Genomic DNA, 26,848 nt, shown 5'->3' with positions numbered 1-26,848 from the left:
TGTGTTTAAGAACCTGCTTGTGGCCTTGCAGGGTTTAGATGTAGGGTTAGAGGGTCTGAGTGTGAAAATTCCAGAAATAAGAAAGATTTCTCTGTTTATCTAACCAGCACAAATCCTGTTGTCTTTCCCAGTCCCTCCTCCTCATGGCCATTTTTCTCTCTTGCTTCTTCCAGACATGGAATGTGCAGATGTGCCTTTGTTAACTCCCAGCAGCAAAGAGATGATGTCTCAGGCATTGAAAGCTACCTTCAGCGGCTTTGCAAAAGAGCAGCAACGCCTAGGAATCCCCAAAGGTAAGACATAGCTACCCAGGGAGCCACAGAGATGGTGGCCTCCTGCCTGGGCTGCTCCTCTCCACAGCTGATGTTCCTCTTCATGCGGTTTTGCCTCATTTCTTGGCAGCTTCAGCTGGAAAAATCTGGACATGCAGGGAAAAGCTTTCAGTACCAATTGCAAACTACACCTGCCTGACAGATCATGTCTGTCTGTCCTCCTGTGCTGGGTGACTGCTCTTGAAGCTGTAGAGACCTGCTCCTTTGGAGGCAACTCCAGGACTTCAATTTGCAAGTCATCTCCATTTTACAGAGAGGAAGCAGGAATCCTTTACTGGAGGCTGATGATAGAGAGAAAACAACCCAAATGGAGAAATGGGTGGGAGAAGGAGGCAGAGGAGAGGTGGGATTGTTAAAAGTCCCAAACAAATCCCAATCTCATTCCTTGTAGGAAATCTACTTCCAGTGGGGCTGATCCAAACTGGGGATGTGATGTTCCCCCACCACGTTTTACCCTTATTGTTCCAGTGGACTGCCAATGGGATATTGGGACCATTTATGGGATGAGGCTGTGGAAGTGCAGAGCAGCTGCAGCACTTTTTCCCTGGGGAATTGGCTTGTGGTTGCTCACCAGGGGGTCTCTTCTCCACCCAGATCCCCAGCAGTGGACGGAGACACACGTGCGGGACTGGGTGATGTGGGCAGTGAATGAGTTCAGCTTGAAGGGAGTGGATTTCCAGAAGTTCTGCATGAATGGAGCTGCCCTCTGCGCCCTGGGCAAGGAGTGCTTCCTGGAGCTAGCACCTGACTTTGTGGGAGATATCCTTTGGGAACATCTGGAGATCCTGCAGAAAGGTGAGTGCTGGAGCCTCCAGGATGAAGGGCTCTAGCCATCCTGGCTAGTCTGATTTGGGGTCTTTCCAAAGACCTCGAGATGTTCACTTTGAGCTTTGATCCCACTAAAAGCAGCTTTCAAAGCCCAACTTTCCATCAGGCTTTCAAATGGAGATCCCAAGTGGAAGTGGGTTGCAAATCCTGGCACTGCTTGAAAGAGGAAGGGTGTTTGCACTGGCTGCTTGGCAGGAGCCTACAGTGGGCAGGGACACTCTGCCTGCCTGGAAACCATGGTGGGATTTTCCAAAGCTTTCTTCCTCAGCTTGCTCAGCTCCCGTCATGAATTTTACTACTTCCTCTGGTACAACTGGGTACAACAATCCCACCCAAATCCCACCCTAATTTCCCATTCTCTGTGTGACAGCATTCAGGGTGTTAATGTGCACTGACAGGGTTCACACACGTTGACTTATCATAGAATCATGGAATGGTTTGGGTGGGAAAGGACCTTTAAACTTCATCCCTGCAGTCAGTAGGGACATCTGCAACTAGAGCAGGTTGCTCAGAGCCCCAAACAACCTGACCTGGAATTGTTGCAGGGTTCAGGCTTCTACCACCTCTCTGGGCAACCTGGCCAGGGTCTTACCATGCTTACTGTAAAAAGTTTCTTCCTTCTCTCCAGTCTGAATCTCCCTCTTTTAGTTTCAAACCACCACCCCTTGTCCTGTCACAAAAGGCCCTGCTAAAAAGCCTGGCCCCAGCTTTCTCTGAAAGGCCACCAGAAAGTCTCCCTGGAGCCTTTTCTTCTCCGTGCTGAACAACCCCAACTCTCAGCCTGGCCTCACAGCAGAGGGCTTCATCATTGCTGTGGCCTCTTCTGGCCCCACTCCAACAGGTTTCTGTCTGTGCTGTGCTGAGGACTCCAGATCTGGTCCCAGCACTGCAAGTGGGGTCTCAGCAGAGCACAGCAGAGGGGCAGAATCCCCTCCCTGCCCCTGCTGCCCACGCTGCTGGGGATCAGCCCAGGACTGGCAGGGGCTGAGCTGGCAGCGCTTGGTGATGGCTTCTCTCCACCTTTGCACCCCCAGCACCCTCAACTTCTTCTCCACAGGGATGCTCTCCAGCCCTTCACCCCCCAGCCTGTGTTGATACCAGAGGTTACCTCAACCCACATGTAGAACCTGGCACTTGGCAATGTTGAGCCTCATCAAGGTCACATATCATCACTTCTCCAGCTTGCCCAGGTCCTTCTGGCTGGATCCCATCCCTCTGGTGTGCCAGCTCCTGGGTGTTGGTTCTCACAGTGTGTAGATGCCCAAGGGACACTTAACCTGGGATGGTTTTTAAAGAGCAGGTGAAGAGCTTAACACCTTTCACTGGGCCAGGAGCAGCAGCAAACCTGTCCTCTTTCCTTAGCTCCCTCTTGCCCAGAGCTGTTTGCTTTCCTGGAATATCCCTTGACCCATCCTGACCCCGTGTGCTTGTCAGCGGGCCTGTGCTGGTGGCAGGAAGGGGAGGGGGGCAAAGTTCTGCCTTCCAGGAAACCATTGACAAATGGATGTTAATTGCTGATTACTAATTTTTGCTGCTACCTGTGGTTTGCAGAAGGTAAACATGGCTCTTCCCAGGCTCTGGCTGCTGTTTTTCTGACTCTTTGCCTCTCTCCTGTTCTTCTCCTTTCGCATCATTTTTATTGAGTGCTTGTATCAACAGCCAGCAGCTTAAGCAAACAAAGCAGAATGTTGAGGTCAGACCAATTTCTCCTTGCTCTGTCCCATCTCTTGTAACTTAGCTGTGCCTCCTTGCAGCCCTTCTTCAGCACAGAAAGCCAACCATCTCCTGGGCTGCTTCTCCAGCAGCATGGACAGCAAGTCAAGGGAGGGGATTCTGCTCCTCTGCTCCACTCTGGTAGGACCTCAGCTCTAATACTGTGTTCAGCTGTGGAGCACCCAACACCAGAAGGACATGGAACATATCCAGAGCAGGTCCAGAGGAAGGACATGAATCTGATCAGAAGGCTGGAGAATGAAGACAGGCTGAGAGGGTTGGGCTCGTTCAGCCTGGAGAAGTGAAAGTCCCAGAGAGAACTTGGAGGAGTCTTCCAGTATTTGAAGGGGGCTACAGAGTGACTTTTTATAAAGGCATAAAGTGACAGGACAAGGGGCAATGGCTTCAAATAGGAGGAAAATGAATTGAGATTAGACATTAGGAAGAAAGTCTTCCTCATGAGGGTGGTGAAGTGTTGGAACAGGTTGCCTGCAGGTGTTCCAAGCCAGGTTGGATGGGGCCTTGAGCAACCTGGTCTAGTGGGAGGTGTCTCTGCTCATTGCAGGAGATTGGAAGTAGATGATCTTCAAGGTCTCTTCCAGCCCAAACCATGAGATTGGAAGTAGATGATCTTCAAGGCCTCTTCCAGCCCAAACCATTCTATGATTCTCTGATTTATTTGGGGTGTTAACCTGCTGGAGAGGCTTGTGATGTGCAGGAAATCTTCATGCCTGTTGCAGCTTTTCATCTAAAAGAATGAAAAATGATAAAGCTGAAGTTCTTTGTGTCTCAACACTCCTCCTGTAGCCCTGGGAACCAAGAAGTCTCTGTTTTACTGGTGGCTTTGTCACTTGTTGCATAAGCTGAGCCGTGGCTTCACTGGTGGCTTCTCAACACAGTTCCCAGAAAGGCAATATCTGTGATGTGTTTGGAGTGTAGCTTCCAAGAAACAACCAGCCTCACCCCAAGCCCTAATTTCTTTTCCCTGTAAGTCTTGGGACTTGTGTTTCTGGTAGCACATCTCCAAACCCTAGACAAGATCTGAGGTGCTGGTGCTCTACAAATATAACACGGAAAATTGTCCCTGCCCCACACAAGAGGAGATGGTTGCCTCCACTTGGCAGCTGGAGATGTGAAGCATGAAGAGGTCAAGGTTTCCCCAGGCTCCACCATGGACCCAGTCCAGCTTGCCAGGCCCCATCTCTTCCATCTTCTCCAGCCAGCCACCATCATCCCTTGGGGGTGTTGATGCTGGGATTGGTGGTTAACCCAAAAAGGTTTGGCTTTACCTATGGCTGGGTCATTCTGGGACAGGCTGTGACCTTGCTATCCCTTCAGCTCCCTTGTGAGAGCTTTCTGAGAGTGACTCATGGACCTCAGTTTAAAAACGGCAGCAGCTGGGCGATCCCTGCCTGGATTTGGGTATTTTCAAGCCTTTTTTTTTTTTTTTCCTTCTTTTTTTCCATATTCCTTCTTAAAATAACCTCCTCAGTTACCAGCAGTCAGCAGTGCCCTCTGCTTGACTGTAAGCCTAGCTGAAGGTCTCTCCCTTTTCTCTGTGGTCACCCACCCTGCTCCTTGGCAGGCACCATGGGGAGAGGACAAGAACCTTTCTCATCAGGTCTCTCTGTTTGCACAAACCCTCCTCTTGTCAGAGAATGTTTTCCACCCTGCAGGCCCCAGGAGATGGGGCCAAAATTAGGCTCCTCACGAGCAAACATGCTTTATCTTCAGCCTGCTTCTCTCCAACCTCAGCAGAAAGCAAACATAACCCCAGGTTGTTCTGTGGGGCTTTTTGTTTTGGTTACCTTCTGCAAAGGAAATGAATTCTCCCATGCCAGTACCTCTGCCCACGTACTGGGCTGGAATGAGTAAGGTGTGCATGGAAAAACTGGTCAGGGTGGGAGCAACGTGGCTTCTGACAGGGGAAAGCAAATTCAGCACCAAGCCCAGGAGTACCAAAGTGCTTGGAAAAAACAACAGAAAGAGGACAATCAATGATTTGAGGTGATCCATGCTCTTCCTGGTGGAGTCACCATGCCTGGAGGGGTTTAAAAACCATGAAGAGGTGGTGTTGAGGGGCATGATTTAGTGGTGACCTGGCAGTGCTGGGTTAAAGGTTGGACTTGGTGATCTCTTCCAACCAAAAGGATTCCAGGATTCCATCTTAAAGGTCTCTTCCAACCAAAAACGATTCCAGGATAATATCTTAAAGGTTTCTTCAACCAAAATGATTCCATGATAATACCTTAAAGGTCTCTTCTAACCAGAATGATTCCATGATAATATCTTAAACATCTCTTCCAACCAAAGCAATTCCATGACTCTGTCTTAAAGGTCTCTTCCCACCAAAATGATTCTGTGACTGCTCAGTGAGTGACACCTATAGAAAAGCTACACTTTGGTGTGCTGTCCACATGTGCACCATGGAGCTAGGTAATGGGCAGTGTGACAAAGCTTTTCCGTGCAGGAGATCCTTTGCCTGCACCAGGTGTAAGGGAGAAGGTTCTGCATAGGCTGGGAATTAGCATTAATTTGGGGCTGGAGGAGCTGGATTTGGTGTCCATTACACTTGGACACACCTATAGCTGCTCTAAAAATAGCTTTTTTTTGAGGAAAAGTACTTCTATGATTTTTTTTTTTCCCCTGAGCTCAGATGTGGAAGTGTGATAAGCAATCCTCAAGAGAATGAGAGGCAACAGAAATGGAGGCAAGCAAGGAAATGATGCAATTGGTGTTTCAGAACCACCTGGTGCCTCTGGTTGGGAAAGATGTTGCTGTGATGTTTTGTTGTGTTTAAATTTGGCCCTGTCTGCAGAAAGAATTCCCAAAGGAACCCAAGTGCATCAAGCACTTGTTTTGATGGGTCTGCTTGTAGAAAACAAGTTCTCCGTGAGGCAGCAATATGCCCTTGTGGCCAAGAAGACCAATGGTGTCCTAGGGTGCATGAAGAAAAATGTGGCCAGCACATCAAGGAAGGTTCTCCTTCCCCTCCACTCTGCCCTTGTTAGACCACATCTGAAGTGTTGTGTCTAGTTCTGAGCTCTCCATTTCAAGAGAGAGAAGGAAATGCTGTTGAGCGTTCAGCAAAGGGCACAAAAATGCTGAGGGGCCTGGAGAATCTCTGTAAGGAGGAAAGGCTGAGAGCCCTGGGGCTGCTTAGCCTGGAGAAGAGCAGCCTGAGAGGGGATCTGATCAATGCTCAGCAAGAGCTAAAGGGCCCTCACGGGACAAGAGGCTGGGGCCAGACTCTTTTCTGTGGTGCTCAGGGACAGGACAAGGGGCAGTGGGCACAAAATGAAACCCAGGAGGCTCCATCTGAACCTGAGGAGAAAATTCTTTGCTGTGAGGCTGCTGGAGCCTGGAGGTTGTGGAGTCTCTTTCTCTGGAGAGCTTCCAAACCCATCTGGCCATTGTGATCCTGGGCAAGCTGCTGTGGGTGACCCTGCATTATCAGGGGGGCTGGACTGGATGATCTCTAGAGGTCCTTTCCAACCCCCACCATGCTGGGATTCTGGGATTTCACCTCCCAACTCATTTCTGTTTCTTTGAACGTCGCAGCTGAACCCAGAGAGGAGCGTTTTAGGAAGTTCAGTCCTCTGTGTGTTACATCAATCCTTGCCAAGCTCCCTGTGCCTATGGCCATGTGACATTTCCTTCCTTTCCTCTTTGCAGAAGAGGTAAAACCCTACCCAGCCAACGGAGTCAACACGACGTACCCAGAGTCCCGCTACACCTCAGACTACTTCATTAGTAAGTCTCAATTCTCAGTGGCATTCTGGTGCTTCCAGGCATGGAAGAGTCACCTAGTAGAGGTCTAGTCCACATCATAGAGTTGTTGCTGTGTCGTGGCAGAGCATGCAGAAGGTGTCATTTTGTCTTTCCTAGTGTTTGGGGTTTATTTAGAAGCTGCCTGTAAGTTTTGGTGGCTGCCTTGAGGTGCTACAAGCTGATTTTGCCAGCACCATTTGAAGCTGTAGCTCAGCAGACCTGAAAAGTGACCTCAGCTCTCCAGAACACTGGGAATGTAAAACAAAAAAATTAGTAAAAACAAAACTTAGTAAAAAAGGGGTGAGGAAGGCTGAATTCTGGATTGCTGGGTAGCAGCCTAGAAGAAAAGGGCTGAGTTGTCAATCTGGACTCCTGCACTTCCCATTGCTATTGGTTTGGAAGTGTTCTTGAAAGGCATTAGAAATCTGTGATGTATTTCATGAACCTCATGAATTGGGATTCCAAACTCTGGCCAGTGAGAAGAGGTGACTGTGGAAATCACAATCATCAATGAGACTTCTTTGTCTGATATCTCCTCTGCTGAGACAATGCTCTTCATGGTTGCCCAGCTTTGTCCCACCAGCAGCTTGCTTGAGAGAGGAGTTTGGCCTAAGGCACATTGTTGAGAGTTGAGGATGTCTTACTTTTTTGGTAGCTGCAGTTAAAATCCATCTCTAGCTTTTACTCGAACTTACCCACTCGTGGTGAGTGTTTTACCCCCATGGCAGTCTCCTCTTGCACTGCAGACCCCAAATCTCACAGGGAGACTGGTGGGGGTGGGAGCAATGGTCTGGTTGCCTGAAGCTCTTTGGGTTTGGGATGCTTCCTGACACTCCCATTCTGCCAACAGGTTATGGCATTGAGCATGCACAGTGCGTGCCTCCCTCTGAGTTCTCCGAGCCCAGCTTCATCACTGAGTCCTACCAGACCCTCCATCCCATCAGCTCAGAAGAGCTTCTGTCCCTCAAGTATGAGAATGACTATCCCTCAGTCATCCTGCGTGACCCAGTGCAGACAGACTCCCTGCAGACAGACTACTTCACCATCAAGCAAGAAGTTGTAACTCCAGACAACATGTGCATGGGGCGTGCCAGCAGAGGTAAGCTCTGCTCTCCCCCAGGGTTTGCTTCAGTTCTTGTTGTTCTACCTCTAGCACCGTAAGTGCCACCTTCCCTTCTGTAGAGATGGTGCTTTGGGTGACCAAGGCCACCAGGGCATCATGAAATGTGATGAAGTCATTTAGCTGATGAGGTTCAACTCTGGTGGCTTTGAGCCCGACCTGCCTTTCTCTGCAGAGCAAACTCAGAGAAGGTCTTTCTTTGCTGCCTGTTTCTACAACGGTCTGCAACAGCACAGCATTGCTGGTGCTGGGTTTGGATGGCAGACTGGAGTGAAATTGAAATAGGCTTTAGGGTTATTGGGAGGACAGACTGCAGGGTGGTTGTCTGAATCTCATTTTCGTAGGAGACCAAGCAAAACCCCACAAATCCCTCACAAGTACTCATCAGGAATTACTGCCCAAGGCTCTGAAGGGTTTTACCTATGATCCAAAGTCGTTATCCATGACCTCCACTGATTTGGTGGCTGCTTGCTCAAACTGATACCTGTCCTGATGAACCCAAGCCATGTGCTTCATTAGCAGATGCAGATGCCATGGGCTGAGTCAGTGACAGAGTTGAAGAACCCCTTGAACCCTTGCACTACAGCCCTGCATCTCCCAAGAGTTACAGACACATGATTCCTGTTTGAGCTGATGGGGTTTGAACACCTAAACACTTCTGAGGAGCTGAGCCCCAATGCTTTTTTCAATTAATGTCATGAAATTCTGAGCACATGGGGCCCAGATGCTTAATGCAAAAGCTCACAGAATATATTCAAGGCAAGAGTTCAACCCATAGACCTCAAAGTCACTTACAAAGTGCTGTCATCATCTCCTGCTTCCAGGCAGGGAACCTGAGGCACAGGGAAGAGATGTGACCTGCCTGCCATAGAATCCAGGTGTCCACTTGCCTCAAATTCCTCACAGGAACATGTTGCTGTGAGCCAAGTTTGATCTTGAACATCTAAACTCACTCACCCAGCAAAGAGAGCTGAAGATGTGCTGGCTCCCTGTGAATACCAGAACCTCTTTGCAGGTCTGCTCCATCTCAGTGGAGCTCATTTGAAGTTCCTCACCCTTTTTTTTTTTCCTGAGCTGGGAGAGTGAATGACAGGAAAGTTGTAATTTGTGTCATTACCTCTGCTCCTGCTGGCTGAGTGTTAAATGAGAGGTGATTTGGATGGTAGGGTGAGCCAGAAGAGTCAGTAATGTTATCATTTTAGGTAAGCTGCTCTTCCTGAGGTGGTTTTTCTGGCTCTTTCAGCAGTGTCTTCCCCTTTTCTTGACCTTGCCTTTAACATAGGTGATTTCATAATCCTCCTCGGTGGCACGCAATGATTCAGGCATGCTTTTGCAATTCTACCTTGAGCCTGTTCTCACTGGCAAGCCTCAAAAAGCTCCAGGGGAGGGAAGAAAGGGCCCTGAGCTCCGTTGTTAACCAACGCTTGCACATAACGATTGCAGCTGAAGAAATCATAGAACCATAGAATTGTTAAGGTTGGAAAAGACCCCTGAGATCACCGAGTCCAACCATCAACCCAACACCTCCATGGCCACTAAACCATGTCCTGAAGTGCCATGTCTGTGCTTTTTTTGAACACCTCCAGAGATGGGGATTCAACAACTTCCCTGGGGAGCCTGTACCAGGGCTTTAGGACCCTTTCAGCGAAGAATTTTCTTCTAATTACCAACCTAAACCACCCCTGGTGCAACTTGAGGCCATTTCTTCTTCAGTATGAGGGTGCTGAAACTCTGGAATAGGTTGCCCAGGGAGGTTGTGAAGGCCTCCTCCCTGGGGGTGTTCAAGGCCAGGATGGATGAGGCCTTGAGCAGCCTGGGCTGGTGGAGAGGCATCCCTGCCCATGGCAGAGGATTGGATATCTAAGATTCAACCTAAACTGTTCTATGATTCTATGATTTTCTCTTGCACTATTATTTATTATTAGAGAGAAGAGACCAATTCCCACATGGCTCCAACCTCCTTTCAGGCAGTTGTAGAGAGCAATGATGTCTCCTCCCTTCAGCCTTCTTTTCTCCCGGCTGAACAACCCCAGTTCCCTCAGCTGCCCCTCACCAGCTCTGTTCTCCAGACCCTTCAGCAGCTTTGTTTCTCTTCTCTGGACACACTCCAGCACCTCAATGTCCTTCTTGGAGTGAGGAGGCACAGGCTATTGCTGTGCATAGACTAAGGCTACATTTCAGCCATGTAGAGAGGACTTTGGGTGGCACAAATCCTGCCAGGGTGGTGTAAGGAAGCCTTGACATAAAGCAGAGTCCAGTTAATTGATATTTCTGCATCTTTACCTTCCACTGTGTGACAAGTTTAGTCTGTCTGGAATTGAGACGTTTCAGCAGTGGGAAATTCTGGCTGAAGGTTTTCCAGACAGTTGCCTTTTGCTTTTTCTTCGTGTGGGCTTTAGGAGTTAATTCTGTCGTCCCACAGGAGTTGTTTCACTTTGCCTTATCAGTCTGGTTGGAAAGTGCAGCTGCCAAATGCATAACAGGCTTCTCCTGAGTAGGTGCAAGGTCTGATTTTTCCACCCTTTGGGTCAAATCGAGGTTGAGTTCTCAATGAAATGACCCAAGTCACGTCCTCAACTCTGTGGCTGTTCATCTGGCAGCTTAAATTAAGAGAAGGTTTGAAATTCTTTTTCTGAATGAGCTCCTGCTTCTCAGGGAAGTGGTTGTGCCACTTGATCAATGTGCAGAGAGTGGGGTTAATTCTCATAGAATAATAGAATGGGTTGGGTTGGAAGGGACCTTTAAAGGTCATCTAGTCCAACCCCCATGCAGTGAGACACCTCCAGTTAGATCAGGTCGCTCAGAGCCCTGTCAAGCCTGACTCTGAATGTGTCCAGGGATGAGGCTTCCATCACCTCCCTGGACAACCTGTTCCAGCGTTCCACCAACCTGTTTGGTGTATCACCAATCTGTTCAGTGTTCTACCACCCTCCTAGTGACGAACTTCTTCCTAATGTCCCAAAGGTTTCCCCTTGCAGCATTCAGGAAATGCCTGAAGGGAAATTCTCGAACAAAACAAAAAGCTAAAAACCTCCAAACCGAGCTTGCAGCCTGGATATTTCCAACAGAATCAAGCTGATGGCTCCAAACTTGAAGTGATTCTGGGCCAGCCATCAGGACAGAGCCCACAGTAGTGGAGCTTTTCTGCAGCAAGTGCTCTTCAAACTACAACACAACAAATATTTGGCGAGCGTGCCAGCGTCCTTCCACGTTCCTTCTCCCCTGGGATTTACTCACTGGGCCCGAGCTGCCTGGTGGCTCTGCCAATGGAAACTTCTCCAGGAGTTCTTGCACAATCCCCAGCAGCTGTTTTTAGCCCAGTTTGGGAAATTAGTGAACTTGAATGATCCTGTTACGCTCTGGGTTTGTCAGTAAAGATGTTGAGCAATCGGCAGCGTATGGGGAGATCAGAGAGAGAGAGAGAGATTTCAGTTTGTTCTTTGGAGCCTTTTTTTAGCTCTCTGCTTTCAGCACAGAGGGTAGACTTGTGCTGTCTCCAGTGGGTGTAAAGCAGCATACCACTGCTGAGGATCTGGCCTCTTCTGTTCTGGTCTTTACTAAAAATACCCCAGAGAGCAGCCTTGATATAACCCAGCTGTGCTCACCTTACCAGAACTGGAAAAAGAGCTGTTTGAGCTCTCAGCCTTTCACTCTCCTCCTCCATCAAATCTGCTGCTGGTTGGGGATTTGGGGGTGGAAGCTGGTTGTAACATATGGCAATAAAAGGCTGCTGTGTAGTTTCACAGGAAACATCAAAAGTAAAGCAGCTGGGTGTCCAGTGCCCTTGGATTAATGGTTGCACTCCAGGATCTTAAAGGTATTTTCCAACCAAAATGATTTCAGTACCTGAATGGACTACAAGAAGCCTGCAGAGGGGCTGCTTACAAAGGCCTGCAGTGTTAGGACAAGGGGCAATGGCTTGAGATTAGAGAAGAGGAGATTTAGGTTGGATGTGGGGACCAAGTTCTGCACCATGAGGATGGTGGAACATTGGAACAGGTTGCTCAGGAAGACAGTTGAGGCCCCATCCCTGGAGATATTTAAGATCAGGCTCAACAAGCAACCTGATCTAGTGGAGGATGTCCCTGCTGACTGCAGGGAGGTTGGACTGGAAGTCCCTTCCAACCCAAACCATTCTATGATTCTGTGATCCTGGGATTCTGTGCCTGAGTGGCATTTACATGGGGCTGGCAGATATAATATGGGACCTACTGGAAAGCCATGTCCTCCAGCAACAAGAGCAAGACGTTCTGCCACCTGAACTCAGCCTTCAATATCTGCCTAAAGGGGATTACCATTTATCAGCCATTGCCTTTTTGAAACAGAGGTCTCAGTGTGGAGCTGGCCCCAGGCATCATTCTTGGGTAGAGAGTCAGGACTTTGGGTTTTCTAATTGATTCTGCCTTATTTTGCTGCCTGAACTTCTCCAGGGCTCAGATAGCCCTGTTCAGAATTAGGAAGATGACAAAAGTGTCCCAATTTTGAGTTTGTTTGGAGATGAGACATGGTAGGGTGGCCACATTTACCTGCTCACCTGGCCAACTATCCTGGCTGTGGGGAACTCTCCAGGCAGATCTCATACCCCCTTTCCCCTTCTTGCCAGGTAAACTGGGCGGCCAGGACTCCTTTGAGAGCATAGAGAGCTACGACAGCTGTGACCGCCTGACGCAGTCCTGGAGCAGCCAGTCCTCCTTCCAGAGCCTGCAGCGTGTCCCCTCCTATGACAGCTTCGACTCAGAGGACTACCCTGCTGCCCTGCCCAACCACAAGCCCAAGGGCACCTTCAAGGACTATGTTCGGGACCGGGCTGACATGAACAAGGACAAGCCTGTCATCCCTGCTGCCGCCCTGGCTGGCTACACAGGTAGGCTCCTGCTCCTCAGGAAACCTCCTCTCTGCTGGCCAGCTTGGGTAGAACCTCTCCGTCAGTGGAGGGAAGAGGTCCTTGGGTTACCCACTGTCTGTGAGGTTTTGGGGTGTCTCTGAGGTCAGCCACACATGGGGGCACACTTGAGGGCACGCAGCCCTCCAGAGCTGGGTGTCCTTCAAGCCTGGGTGTTCCAGACCTCGTGGAGGATGTAGGACCTGGCTGAATGTGGGCATCTAATGCCTCATGTTTTCAGTCACACCTAGATGGGTGCCTGCTTTGTGTTGCTGAGAGCATGAGGTAGCAGAGAGCCCTCGTTTCCCCCTCTGACACTGTCATGCAACTTGCTGGCCACTTGCTTGTGGTTTCCCACCCTGGGCATTGCCATGTGTGATGTGAAATGATCTTCTCCTCTTCTGACATGGAGGAAGCACTTGGGTTTGCTCTATACCTTGGTGTGAGGCAGAGATGGGATGGTGCCAAAGCAGACCCAAACATTTTCCATTTCCTACCCTGGGAAAGATGAGGTGATAGGCCATGGAAACTCCTGCTTTTTATGTGACAACCCTCCAGCTATCTGGCATCTCCACGGAGAGAAACCTGGTGGGATGTGGCTTCCAGCTAAAACTGAGATAATCCTTTCCAGTCCTTCTGCGCCATGTCTTTTCCCTGTGCTGTAAGTGCAATCCACAGGGCAGCCTCCTGCCAGCTCCCCTTTCCCTTGTACATTCTGATCTCTCCTGCCCCAGCTGGCAGCAGCTGTGGAGGAGCAAAATAGTTTGTGCAGATAAAGATCATCAGAAAGGTTCAGAGCAGATCCTGAGGTGCCACTGTCCCCGAAATCTTCCTCCCACGCACAGCTCTCTGAGTTTTTTTTTGTGAGGGGGAGAGAGAGAGAGAGAGATGCAGAGAGGTGGGGAGATAATTTTAGGAGCTATGTGTAAAAAAGGAAGTGGTTTGTAGCTGTAGCTTTAAGTTGGAAGGAAAGCACAGCCCTGCCTGCTAAACGAGCCTCTTTCCACCAGGTCTATGCAAAATCACAGTGTGCTCTGCCATTCCTGAATGGGTTTTGGCCGGGGGGATGTGGTGGGGAGAGGCACAGGTGGTAGCAGGAGCCTTGCCCTGAGACACCATCCTCCAGCATGCCACAGAATTTCCTAAGAAAAGAGACCAGTGAGGACAATTTGGAGGTTTTATCCTTATTTTTGCCTTTCCTTACACCCTGTGGGAGTGTTTTGGGTGCCCAGTGCCTGGGCAGCAGCCTTGGTTGCATTTTATGCAACCCAAAAGAGTTGTCAAGCCCTCAAACAGACCACCCAGGGCAGTGGTGGAGTCCCCAACCCTGGAGGAGTTTCAGAGCTGTGGAGATGTGGTGCTGAGGGACATGGTTTAGTGCTCACCTGGCAGTACTGGGTTAACAGCTGGACTCAGTGATCTTAAAGGTCTCTTCCCACCAACACAATTCCATGATTCTGTGATTATCAGCTGGGGAAACTGAGGCATGGGAGGCATAACCAGGAGCTGGATTTTCCAGGCTAGACGTTTCCTTCCACGTTTCCTTGTAGCTGATGGAAAAGAGCCACCCCCGTAGCAAGGCAGCACTCCCAGCTCCCTCCATCAGCAAGGAGCCAACGTTGGAGGCTGGAGCTGGTGTTTTGCCAAGGAACATTAGCACCCCAAAGAGTATCCTTGGATTTGTGCCGTGGAGAAGGGGACAATTCCCTTATTGCAAAGCCAGAGCATGCTTCCAGCCGCTCTGCGCTGCCTAACATTTTCCTTTGCCTCATTCCCAACCCCCTTTGGATCTAGGAAGATAATTCCATGGCACAGATATTTTGGTGTGATCAATAAGTGGTTTTTTTGTTGGTGTCCATTGCTTCACTTGAGAGACTTCAAATGGGGGGAGGAACACCAGAGGTTTCTTGAAGTAGCAATCACTTGGAAGTCCTTGAGCTGGAGCACTGCTGGCTTGCTCCAAAGACTGCTAAGCAAGAATTCAGTCCTCAAACCACCACAGCCTGCATTTACCATGAGGAACAATCTTTGGAAGGTGAGACACTGGAACAGGTTGCTCAGGGAGGTTGTGGATGCCTCCTCTCTGGAGGTGTTCAAGGCCAGGCTGGATGAGGCCTTGAGCAGCCTGGGCTGGTGGGAGATGTCCCTGCCCATGGCAGGGGGATTGGATGGATGATCTTTAAGGTCCCTTCCAAGCCAAACCATTCTATGAATCTCTGAATCTTTGCTGATCTGTGACTCCAGAGGTGTCTCCTGTCCCTTGTAGCAGTCAGCACCTCGTGTTTGCTGGGCAAAGGGAGCCCAGGATGAGTGCAAAGCAAAGGGAAGTTGCTGTGGAAGTAAGTCGCAGCGAGCATGAGTGAGAACACGTTGGTTTAGTTCATACAGGAGAACTGGGAACCCTCAAAGCTTGGTGTATTTCTGCAGAAAAAAACAAACCCAGGCTGGCTACCAAGAAGTGCTGGACCTCTTGGGTCAGCTGAGCACGACGTGTGGGGCCTCTAAGGCAGAACTCATAGGTTCTTCTTTTTTGCTTTGCTTTACATTACTTTTAGTTTGCTCAGAGGAGGAAGTGTTGTCTAGCAGCTAGCAGAGGAACTTTAAGTCTGTTTGCAGCTCTGGTGAGGAGGTGGAGCCCCCAAACAAGCAGAGCATGGGATTTACCAAACTAGGGTCCCAAAGCAATCAGAATCTCCTTTCCCTTTCTCAAATGGTGCCTCAAGCACATGTCCATCAACCAGTGGAGCACCCTACAGGCATAGAATCCCCAAATCCCATCATGGTGGGGATTGGAAGGGACCTCTGGAGATATCCAACCCAACCACCCTGCTAAAGCAGGGTCACCCACAGCAGCTTGCCCAAGATCATGATGTCCAGATGGGTTTGGAACCCCTCCAGAGATGGAGACTTCACAACCTCTCTGGGCAGCCTGCCCCAGGGCACCAGCACCGTCAAACTGAAAAAGTTTTCCCTGAAGTTTAAGTGCAACCTCCTGGGTTCCAGTTTGTATCCATTGCCCCTGGTCCTGTCCCTGGGCATCACTGAAAAGAGTCTGGCTCCAGCCTCTTGCCCCCCACCCTTTAGCCCTTGCTGAGCATTGAGGAGATCCCCTCTCAGGCTGTTCTTCTCCAGGCTAAGCAGCCCTGGGGCTTTCAGCCTTTCCTCCTCACAGAGATGCTCCAGGCCCCTCAGCAGATGCCATGCTGAGCACCTTTCAGAGCTCGAAGTGCAAAGCCTGGGGGTCACCGTGTCCTGTGTCTCCAGGGCTCTCTAGGTTGACTTTCAGACCTTGTGAATATTGTTCAGCTTTCGTTACCAAGTGCCTGTTTTGCTGGTGACCCAGGGAGGTGGCACAGTGCTTTCACAGCACAGGCAGGGCAGATCTCTGATGGTATCTGCCCCAGAAGGTGCCTGCCTTGGTGAGAAGGTGCATTTTGGCGGAAGCTCCCTCTGCGTTTGATGTGTTCTTCACCCAGCCCAGAAGCAGCCTTTCAGAGCTGCCTTATCTCCCCCCCACATCTTGACCTAAATGAACAAGTTGCTATGGTTGCTCAGCTAGAAGTTGATGCAATTTTCTTATCTTCTTTTCAAAGGAGAAAAATGTAACTGCTGGGGAGCTGGTGAGCTTCAGTTTTCATAGCTGCAAGGAGAGCCAGCTCTGGACACCTCTAGCTTTGGGGACAGCTCTTGGCCAGCCTGAGTCTTACACGAAGGCATTGTTTGACATGACCTAGGAAACAGAGACTGAATGTATCTGTTCAATTCAGATGTAGGGAAGAAGTTTTAGGCAAAAGGAAGAAATATTTGATGCCAGGGGTGACGAGACTGTGGCCCGGGTTGCTCAGAGAGGTGGTAGAAACCCCATTCCAGGTCAGGTTGGATGAGGCACTAAGCAATCTGCTCTAGCTGAAAATGTCCCTGCTGGCTGCAGGGGGCTTGGACTAGACAACCCTGAAAAGTCTCCTCCAATCCAAACCTTTCCCTGGTTCTATGAAGTGTAGGCAGGTGGTGTGTCAGGATGTGTCTTCTCTGCAGGCAGATGTCCTAAACCTGGTGTTGGCTTAGCTGAGCTCTGAGCTCAAGTTAAGCTCCATCGTTCATGCAGCAGTGCAGTGTTTGGTGTGAATGCTTGATCCCTCCATAGCTGAGCCCAGCTGGGCTAAACCAAGCTCAGCTTTGCCTCTGTGCCACCCACAGCTCTGCCTGCAGCTGTGCCATAGTTGCGTCCTGCAAGCCTCTGCCTCTAACAGCCACTGTGGCTACCAGGATCCTTCCTGAGGCCTGGCACTATGTGAGTGAATCATAGACTCATAGAACTAATTGGGTTGGAAGAGACCTTTCAGATCATCAAGTCAAACCCCACCTGGCTCCAGCCTCCTTTCAGGGGGTTGTAGAGAGCCAGGAGGTGTCCCCTCAGCCTCCTCTTCTCCATACTAAAGAAGCCCAGTTCCCTCAGCTGCTCCTCACCAGACCTATGCTCTAGACCCTTCACCAGCTTTGTTGTCCTTCTCTGGACCCACTCCAGCACATGTGAATGGTCTGTAGCAGAGAAGAGGACAGAGGTCCCACGGTGTGGGTCTGACCACATTGATTTTTGACCTTTCTGCCCTATATTCATTTTTCTGCTACTCTGACCTACTTGTCCTGCTGTCCTCTTGGTCCAGCAGAGGTTCAGACCCTCTCTCTGACCCTGTGGTTGGCCATAGCCACAGGGGGCTGAAGCGTTTTCAGCTTTTCTCGAGCACCCCAAAGCAGCTGTGTGGGTGTAGAGAGCAAAGCCCTGGTGTTTGCTTTGTGGTGCATAGGACCTCAGCATGGCCTCTGCAAGCTGCAGCTTTCCATCTCTGCCTTGACACCACAGCAGAGCTGTGATGTACTAAGCTGCTGCTCCACAGAGCTCAAGAAGCAGAGCAGAGCCATTCCACTCATGCTTGAGAGCTGAAGGGAGGAAAGAGGGATGGGAAAGGTGATGTGAGCACCCACCAAGCCTTAAGCTGTCCTCTGCAAGGCTGATTTTGAATCTCTGTTGCTGTCCTTTTCTATGGACCTGGTTAGGAGATTTCTGATGTCTTTAGAGACCACCCCAGCACCTAAAGAGTTACTGCTCCCTTCCCACCTAGCATCACACATGACCTGAGGTCTCTCTTAGCACAGCTTGATGCTATCATCCTTATCGTGCTGCTCTGCAAGAAGGCAGAAGGTACTGCAGGGAGTAGCCACCTCTCACAGATCCTATCTCATCCAAGCATGGTTTTGCCCAGTCCATCCCCAACCCTGACCCTGGCTATCAGTATTCACAGCACCATGTTGATAGGGCCCAAATTGGCCTCCTCAACCCATCTACCCTGTCCAAACTGTGGTGTAGAGCCTGAAGGCTTCTACAAGCCTCCACTTCTGAGCGAGGCTTATCTGGGACACAGAAGTGAAAGCATGCAGCTGCTGTTTGGCAAGAGAGTCAAACTGGTGCCACAGAAAGTGGGCTCTTGGGTGCAGCTTCCCCTTGTCATGTTGCTTGTGCTGCTAGCTTGAAGATTCCACTAGTGAGCTTCCTGGATTTGCTGTGCTCATCAGCATCCAAACATCCACCAGCAGCTGCCTTCCTGGACTGGTGGTCATGGAATCACAGCATGGTTTGGGTTAGAAGGGATCTTTCAAGGTCATTTAGTCCAACCATCCTGCAGTCAGCAGGGACATCTGCAACTAGAGCAGGTTGCTCAGAGCCCCAAACAACCTGACCTGGAATTGTTCCAGGGATGGGGCAGTTCCCTCCTCTCTGGGCAGCCTGGGACAGGCTCTCACCACCCTCACTGTAAAACATTTCTTTCTTCTGTCCAGTCTGAATCTCCCTCTTTTAGTTTCAAACCATCACCCCTTGTCCTGTCACATCAGACCCTGCTCAGATGTCTGGCCCCAGCTTTCTTCAAGCCCAACTCTCTCAGCCTGGCCTCACAGCAGAGGACAATTCTCTCAGCATTGCTGTGGCCTCCTCTGGCCCTGTTCCACCAGGTCCCTGTCTGTGTGGTGCTGGGGACTCCAGAGCTGCCCCAATACTTCATGGGGGGTCTCAGCAGAGTGCAGGAGAGGGGCAGAATCCCCTCCCTGCCCCTGCTGCCCACACTGCTGGGGATCAGCCCAGGACAGGCTGGGGCTGAGCTGGCAGTGCTTGGTGCTGGCTCATGTCCAGCTTTGCACCCCCGGCACCCCCAAGTCCTTTTCCACAGGGCTGCTCTCTGTCCTTGACATCCAGAGTCTGTGCAGCAGCTTTCCTAGAAACATCACCACCCTTCCTGCTGGCACCTCTGTCCCCTCTGCCATCTAGGGATGTTGTGACCTCTGGGTCATAGCCTTTACCTGCTCTTGTAGGGTGACTTCAGGAGAGACAAGCCAGCAGCTCCTGCCTGCTTTCTGCCTTTGGTGCAGAAACTCCATGGCTTCCACGTCCCTTTTCACCTCCCTAGGGTGGGGAGCTCTAGGGTGGGGCTCAGGGTTGGTTTGGTGCCTTCTGCTCCACCTGCCAGCCATGTGCAAACAACAGTGAAAGCAGCCCCATGCAACACTGCCCATCTGTGACGGCAGCTCGGATCCCACCAGAGCTGCTACAGCCACCAGCAGTTGCTCCTCAGCAGCAACTGTGGCTTTGTGGCTCCTTCCAGCAACAAGCTGGAGGGCTGCACAGCAACTCTTGGCCTACAGAACCACCTTCAGGGGGAGATGTGAAGTTCACAGAGCCCCTTGTGCTTTGCCACGTGCCTCTGGAGTGAGACTAGGCCTCCCAGTGTGTTCATCCTAGAAACAGAGGAGGTGCTTCAGGAAAGCAGAAGTGGCCAGAGTGGCCACCTGGCTGTTCTTCTGTCTGTAAACATGGCCAGAAGCATGTGGCACCCAAGCAAGGTGCACTCTGGCTCCTTTCTCATGGCTCCCCAAGCAAGGTGCACTCTGCCTCCTTTCTCATGGCTCCCCAAGCAAGGTGCACTCTGCCTCCTTTCTCATGGCTCCCCAAGCAAGGTGCACTCTGCCTCCTTTCTCATGGCTCCCCAAGCAAGGTGCACTCTGCCTCCTTTCTCATGGCTCCCCAAGCAAGGTGCACTCTGCCTCCTTTCTCATGGCTCCCCAAGCAAGGTGCACTCTGCCTCCTTTCTCATGGCTCCCCAAGCAAGGTGCACTCTGCCTCCTTTCTCATGGCTCCCCAAGCAAAGTGCTTTCTGGCTCCTTTCTCATGGCTCCCCAAGCAAGGTGCTTTCTGGCTCCTTTCTCATGGCTCCCCAAGCAAGGTGCTTTCTGGCTCCTTTCTCACATTCTCCATGCTTGCTCTTTGAGATGCTTCTATCTGAGCTCCACTGCTGCCACCTCACCCCTGCAAAGCCAGCACCTCATGGTGTCATGACTACCAACACCACTCTGGGCAAGAGCTGGGCTTGAGCTTGGTCCAACAAGGGAGCCACAGGAACGAGCTCTGTTGTCCCTCAATGCAATGGGGGGGACTGGGGACCTTCAGTGCCACGGTGCCATGGGAGCAGGCAGGGGCAGGGCAGGTACTTGAGTGAGGTGAAGGCTGTTTTGGAGCCGTTGCTATGCCCAGTTGTTTTGTTGGGTTGGAACCACAAACCACAGGGTTTGAAGAGCTTAGGTGTGCTGCTGGAGGGGTTGTTCAGCAGGGTGGTGTTTTTTTTTTTTTTTCTTTTTTCTTTGCCCTCTTACTGTTTGAAAGAAGGAAAAATAAACCCAAACAAGGCCGTTGAGAGGAGTGGGAGTGCGAAACCGTCTCGAGAGATGACGTGGTTTTGGGTGGTGCCTCCCCAAGTTCAGCACAGATGCCAGTCTGCCCCAGCTGGGTGGTGCCACCAGCACTGCACCAGTGAAAGTGTCCGTTGGGCATCGTTTGGTTTCAAATCCCTCCAGAGCCAATGAGTAGGAAGGTGGTAGGAGAACTGTGGCCAGAAGGTTAAGCAAGGTGGTTCTGCCCCTCTGCTCCTGTGGGACTCCATCTGCAGTGCTCTGGAGTCCTAAGCACAGCACAGACAGGGACCTGTTGGAGTGGGACCAGAGGAAGTCATAGCAGTGATGGGAGGGCTGGAAGCCCTCTGCTGTGAGGACAGGCTGAGAGAGTTGGGGTTGTTCAGCCTGGAGAAGAGAAGGCTCCAGGGAGACCAGAGTGTTCTTTCAGGACTTGAAGAAAGCTAGGGACAGATTTTTTTAGCAGGTCCTGGTGTGACAGGACAAGGGGTGGTGCTTTGAAACTAAAAGAGGAAGATTTAGATTGGAGAGAAGGAAGAAATTCTTGACACTGAGCATGGTGCCCAGAGAGAGGAGAGCTGCCTCATCCCTGGAACCATCCCAGGTCAGGTTTTTTGGGGCTCTGAGCAACCTGATCTAGTTACGGATGTCCCGTCTGACTGCAGGGAGGTTGGGCTAGATGATCCCTTCCAACCCAAACCATGCTGTGATTCTATGACCTCCACTCCTGACCAAGGGAGGTTGGAGCACGGGTGGCAGGACACCAAACCCTTTGCTCTGGGGACACCCATAGGTGCCATCAGAAGACTGGTGCTGAGAAGACACCACTCCACCAGCCATTCCCCCCAGAGCAGCTGGCCCTCATCCGGCTTAAGAGACATATTTTCCCCCTGACGCAGAAGAATTCCTGGGGTGTGACACTCCCCTCTGAAGGACCCTGTTCAGTGCCACCCAAGGCCAGACAGGGTCCCCATTGTGGCCCAGGCAGGCGAGTGAGCCCCTGGGGCAGTGCTATTCTTAGCAGCCTTCCCGGGTGCTGGAGGTCACAGCAGAGTGGGAGCACATCCCACCACCCTCTGAGTCCTCGCCTTGTCCTTTGTGGAGCTGGGGCTGCCCTTGCTCTGGGAAACCCCTGGATGTGTGGGGCCATACAAGGTGGCTTGTGTCCACTCCAGCCTCAGGGCTGCATCCCAAAAGCAGGCTGTGAGAACGCTCCAGTGGTGGTTGCTTTTGGAGACAACCAAGGCAACAGGACACGAGCTGGGATGCACTTGGCCATGGGGCACTCGGTGAGGCCCTGCGTGCTTGCACCATGAAGTGATCCGGACCAGGCATCCCGGCGGGGATTTCCAGTCCCATCTGGAGTTGTGTGGAAGGTTTGGAGCAGAGGAGATGGAAAATGGGCCCTGCTCCCAGCTCCTGTGAGGGTGGAGGCTTGGGGTGTGCAGACAAGCCTGGCAGCTCCATGATAGCTTGCTTTGGGGACGCAGCGTCGGTGGGGTGGCATCTCTGCACGAGCCAAGGGTCACCTCGAAACCCTTTTTATGCTCCTTGCTGCTGTGCAGAGCAGGCAAAAGAAGCTCATCTCTACCAGTAGCCCTCCCAAAATGCCTTACAGCTCTGCTGACCCACCAGGCAACACACTAGCCCCTCTTCCCTCAGCCTTTCACCTTCCTACCCTCTCCCCAGAGCTGGTTTGGGGCATGCAGGCTGGGGCTTGTGTCAGGCTTTGGTTCTTGTCACCCCTTTCCTGGCCCACCTCATGCCAGGCCGGAGCTGTTCCACAGCAGCACATCTGCAGGACTTCTGCCGTTCCCCTCTGGCAGGGTGTGTGTTTATAGGAGCTGGGACATGCCTGGAGCCCAGCAGTAAACACATTCTTGACATAATTGCTCGTCCAAGGCAGCAGAAGTTGGGGTTTTACGCCTGTCCTGCCGGCAGCCCAGAATAGACCTGGGGAATCCCTGTTCCAAGGATGACACTGCTTCCTTCCCAATCCCAAAATACCCAACAAAGCAGCACCCAGCACGGTGACAGGAACCCTACCTCACTGCTGGAGAGAGGACAAGACATTCCTGGGTTTCCTGATGCCTCTCCATGCCAGCTGGCAGCCAAGCCATGAGCAGCAAGCATGAGCTGCACCAGCCAGGGTTAATGACACCTGAAGCTTGAAAAGCTTCTGCAGAACCAGAGTGGCCCAAGGTGACATTATGAAGCCAGTTCCTTACCTGAGAGCCTAGAATCAAGGAATGATGGAAGTGTTTTGGTTGGAAAAGACCTTGAAGATCATCAAGTCCAACCATTAACCCAGCACTGCCAGGGCACCACTAAACCATGTCCACCAGCACCACATCTACACAGCTTTGAAACCCTTCCAGGGATGTGGTTTCCACCACTGCCCTAGGCAGCCTGGTCTAGGGTTTGCCAAGCTTTTTGGGGAAGAAATTGTTCCTCAAGGTACTCAAGGTGTGGCCTCACCATGCTCAGGGTACAATCCCTGCTCTGGTCCTGTGGCCATACTACTGCTGGTCCAGGCCAGGATGCTGTTGGCCTTCTTGGCCACCTGGGCACCCCCTGGCTCATCTTCAGCTGGCTGTTGACCAGCAGCCCCTGATCTTTCTCTGTTGGGCAGTTTCCAGCCACTCTGCCCCAAGCCTGGAGTGTTTATGGGGTGGTTGTGACCCAAGTGGAAGGACCTTGCACTTGGCCTTGTTGAACCTCATCTCACTGGCCTTGGCCCATCGATCCAGCCTGTCCAGATCCCTCTATAGATCCTCCCAACCCTCCAGCAGATCAATGCTACTTCCCACTTTAGTGTCATCTCCAAACTGACTGAGGATACCTCAATCCCCTTGTCCAGATCCTTGGCAAAAGCATTGCAGAGAACCGAGCCCTGGGGAACACTACTTGTGAGAGGCTGCCAGCTGGAGTTACCTCCATTCCCCCCCACTCTTGGAGTGGTATTTTAGCTTGTGTTTTAAGCTGCATTTAAAGCATGGCAAAACCTCTCCTGAAACATGTTGCCTGGAGCTAAGTGCAATATTTTGGGTGCGGCTGCATTTGGAAATTGCTCATCAAAAGAGGGTTTGGCTTGAGGGCATCTCCTCTACATTTTGATTGGGACATGAGCACAAAGAAGAGATAAGCATTACGAAATCCCTCCATGTACACCTTTAATCCAGCCAACAACCCAAGCTGTCAGCAGGGTGCTGCAGGTTGGATGTGGCTCGGGACTCCCAGGGAAATGGCAGGTGGCCAAAATTAGCACCCAAGGGGGAAACGAAGAGTGTGGAGTTGTGAGGAGAGGCTGAATGGGATGCTTGTGGCTCTCCAGCTGGATTAGCACCAGGCTTGGTAGAGTTAGATAATGGTTGGACTCAATGATCTTAAAGGTCTTTTCCAGCTGAATCAGAGGATTAGGGGAACCACAACCACAGGGAGATTTGCATAGGGCTTTGCCAAGCCCACAATGGGGAGATCCACCAGCCCTCAGCCAGCCAGCCCTTGACTTCCCCACCCTGAGCTCCACAAGCTGCTGTAGCTCATTCCTGCTGCAGCATGCCCTGGAAAGAGGCCAAATGATTTTCATACCTGGGTTCCCCCCTTCTCTGGGTAAACAGTGACAGAGCAAAGAGTCAAGGTCGGGAAGCAGGAGTCTGCTGGAGTTCATACCATGGCCAACTACTTTTTGGCCCAGAGGGAAGGGTGATGCTCTCGTGCCAAGACAATGACTCCTCCTTGTTCAGATGCCAGGAAAATAATCCTCTTTATGTAACTCCAAGTGAAGCATTCCAGTGCATGAACAGTCAGCTCTGGCTGCAAGTAGGAAGCACTTTTACCTGCAGGATTTAACTCTCAAGCTGTCACCTCAGCCCAGGTTTTGCCCCGAGGTTTCCGATGGAGGAGTTTTGATCATAAAAGGTTTTGATTTTTTTTTCCCAGTGAGCACCGTTTCCATGTGATTTTTGTCTCTCCCTGGTGCAGAAGGAGCCCTGGTTTCCCTTTCCTTAACTTCTCCCTTTTTCTCTTTTTCTTTCTAGGCAGTGGACCCATCCAACTGTGGCAATTCCTGCTGGAGCTGCTCACTGACAAGTCATGTCAGTCCTTCATTAGCTGGACGGGTGATGGCTGGGAATTCAAACTTTCTGACCCAGATGAGGTAGGCTGCCCTAGAATTAAGTGCACAGCCCAAATCCCTCTGGGATATTAGCTTGGATAACCCTCCCCTCCTCCCTTCAGGATTTGTCCTGGTCTTGGGTACCTGTAGGGAAGGACAAAGAATCATACAATCATAAAATCATTTTGGTTGGAAAAGACCTTTAACGTGATTGAGTCCACAAGAATCAGAGTCCAGCAGAAAATTAGTTAAAAATTGGGCTGCAGGAAGCAGGCAGGAAGCAACAATTGGTGTCCAATGTTGGTGGGGAGTAGCTGAGGTACTGTCAAGAGAGGCCTGGTGCCAAAGTTTCAATAAGGATGTGTGTGGATGAGAGGGAGGGATTCCTGCTGGTTTGGGGGAGCAGATGGGACATTCATCCCCTTCCCTGACTTTCACGTCATGGAATGTAGTGGAAGGGATCCTTAAAGCTCATCTACTCCACCCCCCACCCCAGTCAGCAGGGACATCTGCAACTAGAGCAGGTTGTTCAGAGCCCCAACAATCTGACCTAGGATGGTTCCAGGGATGGGGCATCTGCCCTTTCTCTGAATAACCTCTGCCAGGGTCTCACCACCATCAGCATGAAAAATTTCCCTCTCTCCAGTCTGAATCTCCCTCTTTTAGTTTCAGGCCATCACCCCTTGTTCTGTCACAACAGGTCCCAACTTTCTTTTAAGTCCTTGAAAGGCCACAGGAAGGTCTCTCTGGAGCCTTCTCTTCTCCAGACTGGACCCTAGCTCTCTCAGCATGTCCTTACAATAGCATAGTTCCACCCTCAGATCATTGTTGTGTCTGTCTCTGGACTCCTTGAGTCTTGATAGAGTCACAGATTCATCCTGTCCAATGCCCCTGCAGTCAGCCTTTAATTCTTGTGACCCATCCTTCAAGGCACAGATCTCGTGTCCAGATGGCTGCTCAGTGAAGCCAGCCTCACCTTTCACAGAATCACAGAATCACCCAGGTTGGAAAAGACCTCAGAGATCATCAAGTCCAACCTATTACCTAATCCCTAACACCTCCTGACAACTAAACCCTGGCTCCAAGTGCCACATCCCAGATTTTTTTAAACACCTCCTGGGCTGGTGACTCCACCACCTCCCTGGGCAGCACATTCCAATGGCCAATTACTCTCTCTGGGGAGAACTTTCTCCTCACCTCCAGCCTAAACTTCCCCTGGCACAGCTTGAGACTGTGTCCTCTTGTTCTGCCACGGGTTGCCTGGGAGAAGAGACCAACTCCCACCTGCAACAGGTAGTTGCAGACAGCTATAAGGTCTCCCCTGAGCCTCTTCTTCTCCAGGCTAAATAACCCCAGCTCCCTCAACCTCTCCTCGTAGGGCTTGTGCCCTATTGCAGGGCTTTCCCTAAGAGCCTAACTTGCTTCTGCTTGACCTTGGCTGCATTGTTGTGACTGGTATTAACCTCTCTGTCTCTTGTCCCTTCTGTACAGGGCGGGTAGGGGAGGAGGCAGGGAAGGGAGAAGCTGTTGCAGCACCCCTGGTCTTTGGCCAGGGGGGTCCTCGTGCTGTTCATTGTTGCAGAGCATTCCCTGCAACATCCCTTGACTCTTCTCACCCTTCCCCTAGGTGGCCAGGCGATGGGGCAAGAGGAAAAACAAGCCCAAGATGAACTACGAGAAGCTGAGCCGCGGTCTGCGCTACTACTACGACAAGAACATCATCCACAAGACCGCCGGCAAGCGCTACGTCTACCGCTTCGTCTGCGACCTGCAGAGCCTGCTGGGCTACACACCCGAGGAGCTCCACGCCATGCTGGATGTCAAGCCAGATGCTGATGAGTGAAGGTGGCCAGGTTGATGATGGAGTCAGTCGCCGGGACTTGTTCTGTTTGGTTCTTTTCTTCGGTTGTTGTTTTTCTTTTCGCTGCGGTGGGTTTGTTTTTTTTTTTCGTTGTTTTCAAAGAGCGCCTCCCGATTTGATGCTTTGAGGGTGGAAGAGAGGGGAGAGAGAGAGAGAGAGGTGGAAAAGGCAAACTTTGGGCCAGAAGCTGTAGAGTTTGGTTTGGTTTGGAGAAATATGAGCTTTATGATTTTTATTGGGTTGGTTTTTGGGTTTGTTTGGTTGGTTTTTTTTCTTCTGGAGGAGGGCAGGGGAGGTGAACTTCTGAGTTTTAAGAAAGCCAGAACAATGTAGCTCACTTCAAAACCAAACCCCTCCCCATCCCCTTTCCCACTGAGCTAAAAACGATCCAGAGGATCCCATCAGGACTCAAACAGTTCAGGAAATTATATTCCCTAGGATTTGAGGATTTCAAACCTCTTTTTGGGAAGCAGGGGAGGGAAAACCAAAA

General features: G+C 51.0%; 1 protein-coding gene across 4 annotated transcripts in view; it reads left to right on the top strand.

Annotated features, from left to right (window-relative positions):
* ETS1 (ETS proto-oncogene 1, transcription factor) overlaps positions 1 to 26,340 on the top strand; it is a 79,368-nt gene extending 53,028 nt beyond the window's left edge. For 2 of the 4 annotated variants that reach the window (XM_054395605.1, XM_054395606.1), the window contains 7 exons: positions 174 to 293; positions 927 to 1,127; positions 6,549 to 6,626; positions 7,495 to 7,743; positions 12,368 to 12,628; positions 24,421 to 24,539; positions 26,125 to 26,340. In XM_054395605.1, coding sequence (XP_054251580.1) covers positions 174 to 293; positions 927 to 1,127; positions 6,549 to 6,626; positions 7,495 to 7,743; positions 12,368 to 12,628; positions 24,421 to 24,539; positions 26,125 to 26,340 — 1,244 coding nt within the window. The remainder of the gene's footprint in view (positions 1 to 173; positions 294 to 926; positions 1,128 to 6,548; positions 6,627 to 7,494; positions 7,744 to 12,367; positions 12,629 to 24,420; positions 24,540 to 26,124) is intronic. The other 2 variants (XM_054395607.1, XM_054395608.1) reach the window with 2 other exon arrangements.
* The last annotated feature ends 508 nt before the right edge of the window (positions 26,341 to 26,848 follow it).

The sequence above is a fragment of the Indicator indicator genome, chromosome 34, assembly GCF_027791375.1.
Source record: "Indicator indicator isolate 239-I01 chromosome 34, UM_Iind_1.1, whole genome shotgun sequence".
NCBI classification, from domain to species: Eukaryota; Metazoa; Chordata; class Aves; order Piciformes; family Indicatoridae; genus Indicator; species Indicator indicator.
Note: the sequence above shows the minus strand (reverse complement) of the source record. Positions and strands in the feature narration are given on the sequence as shown.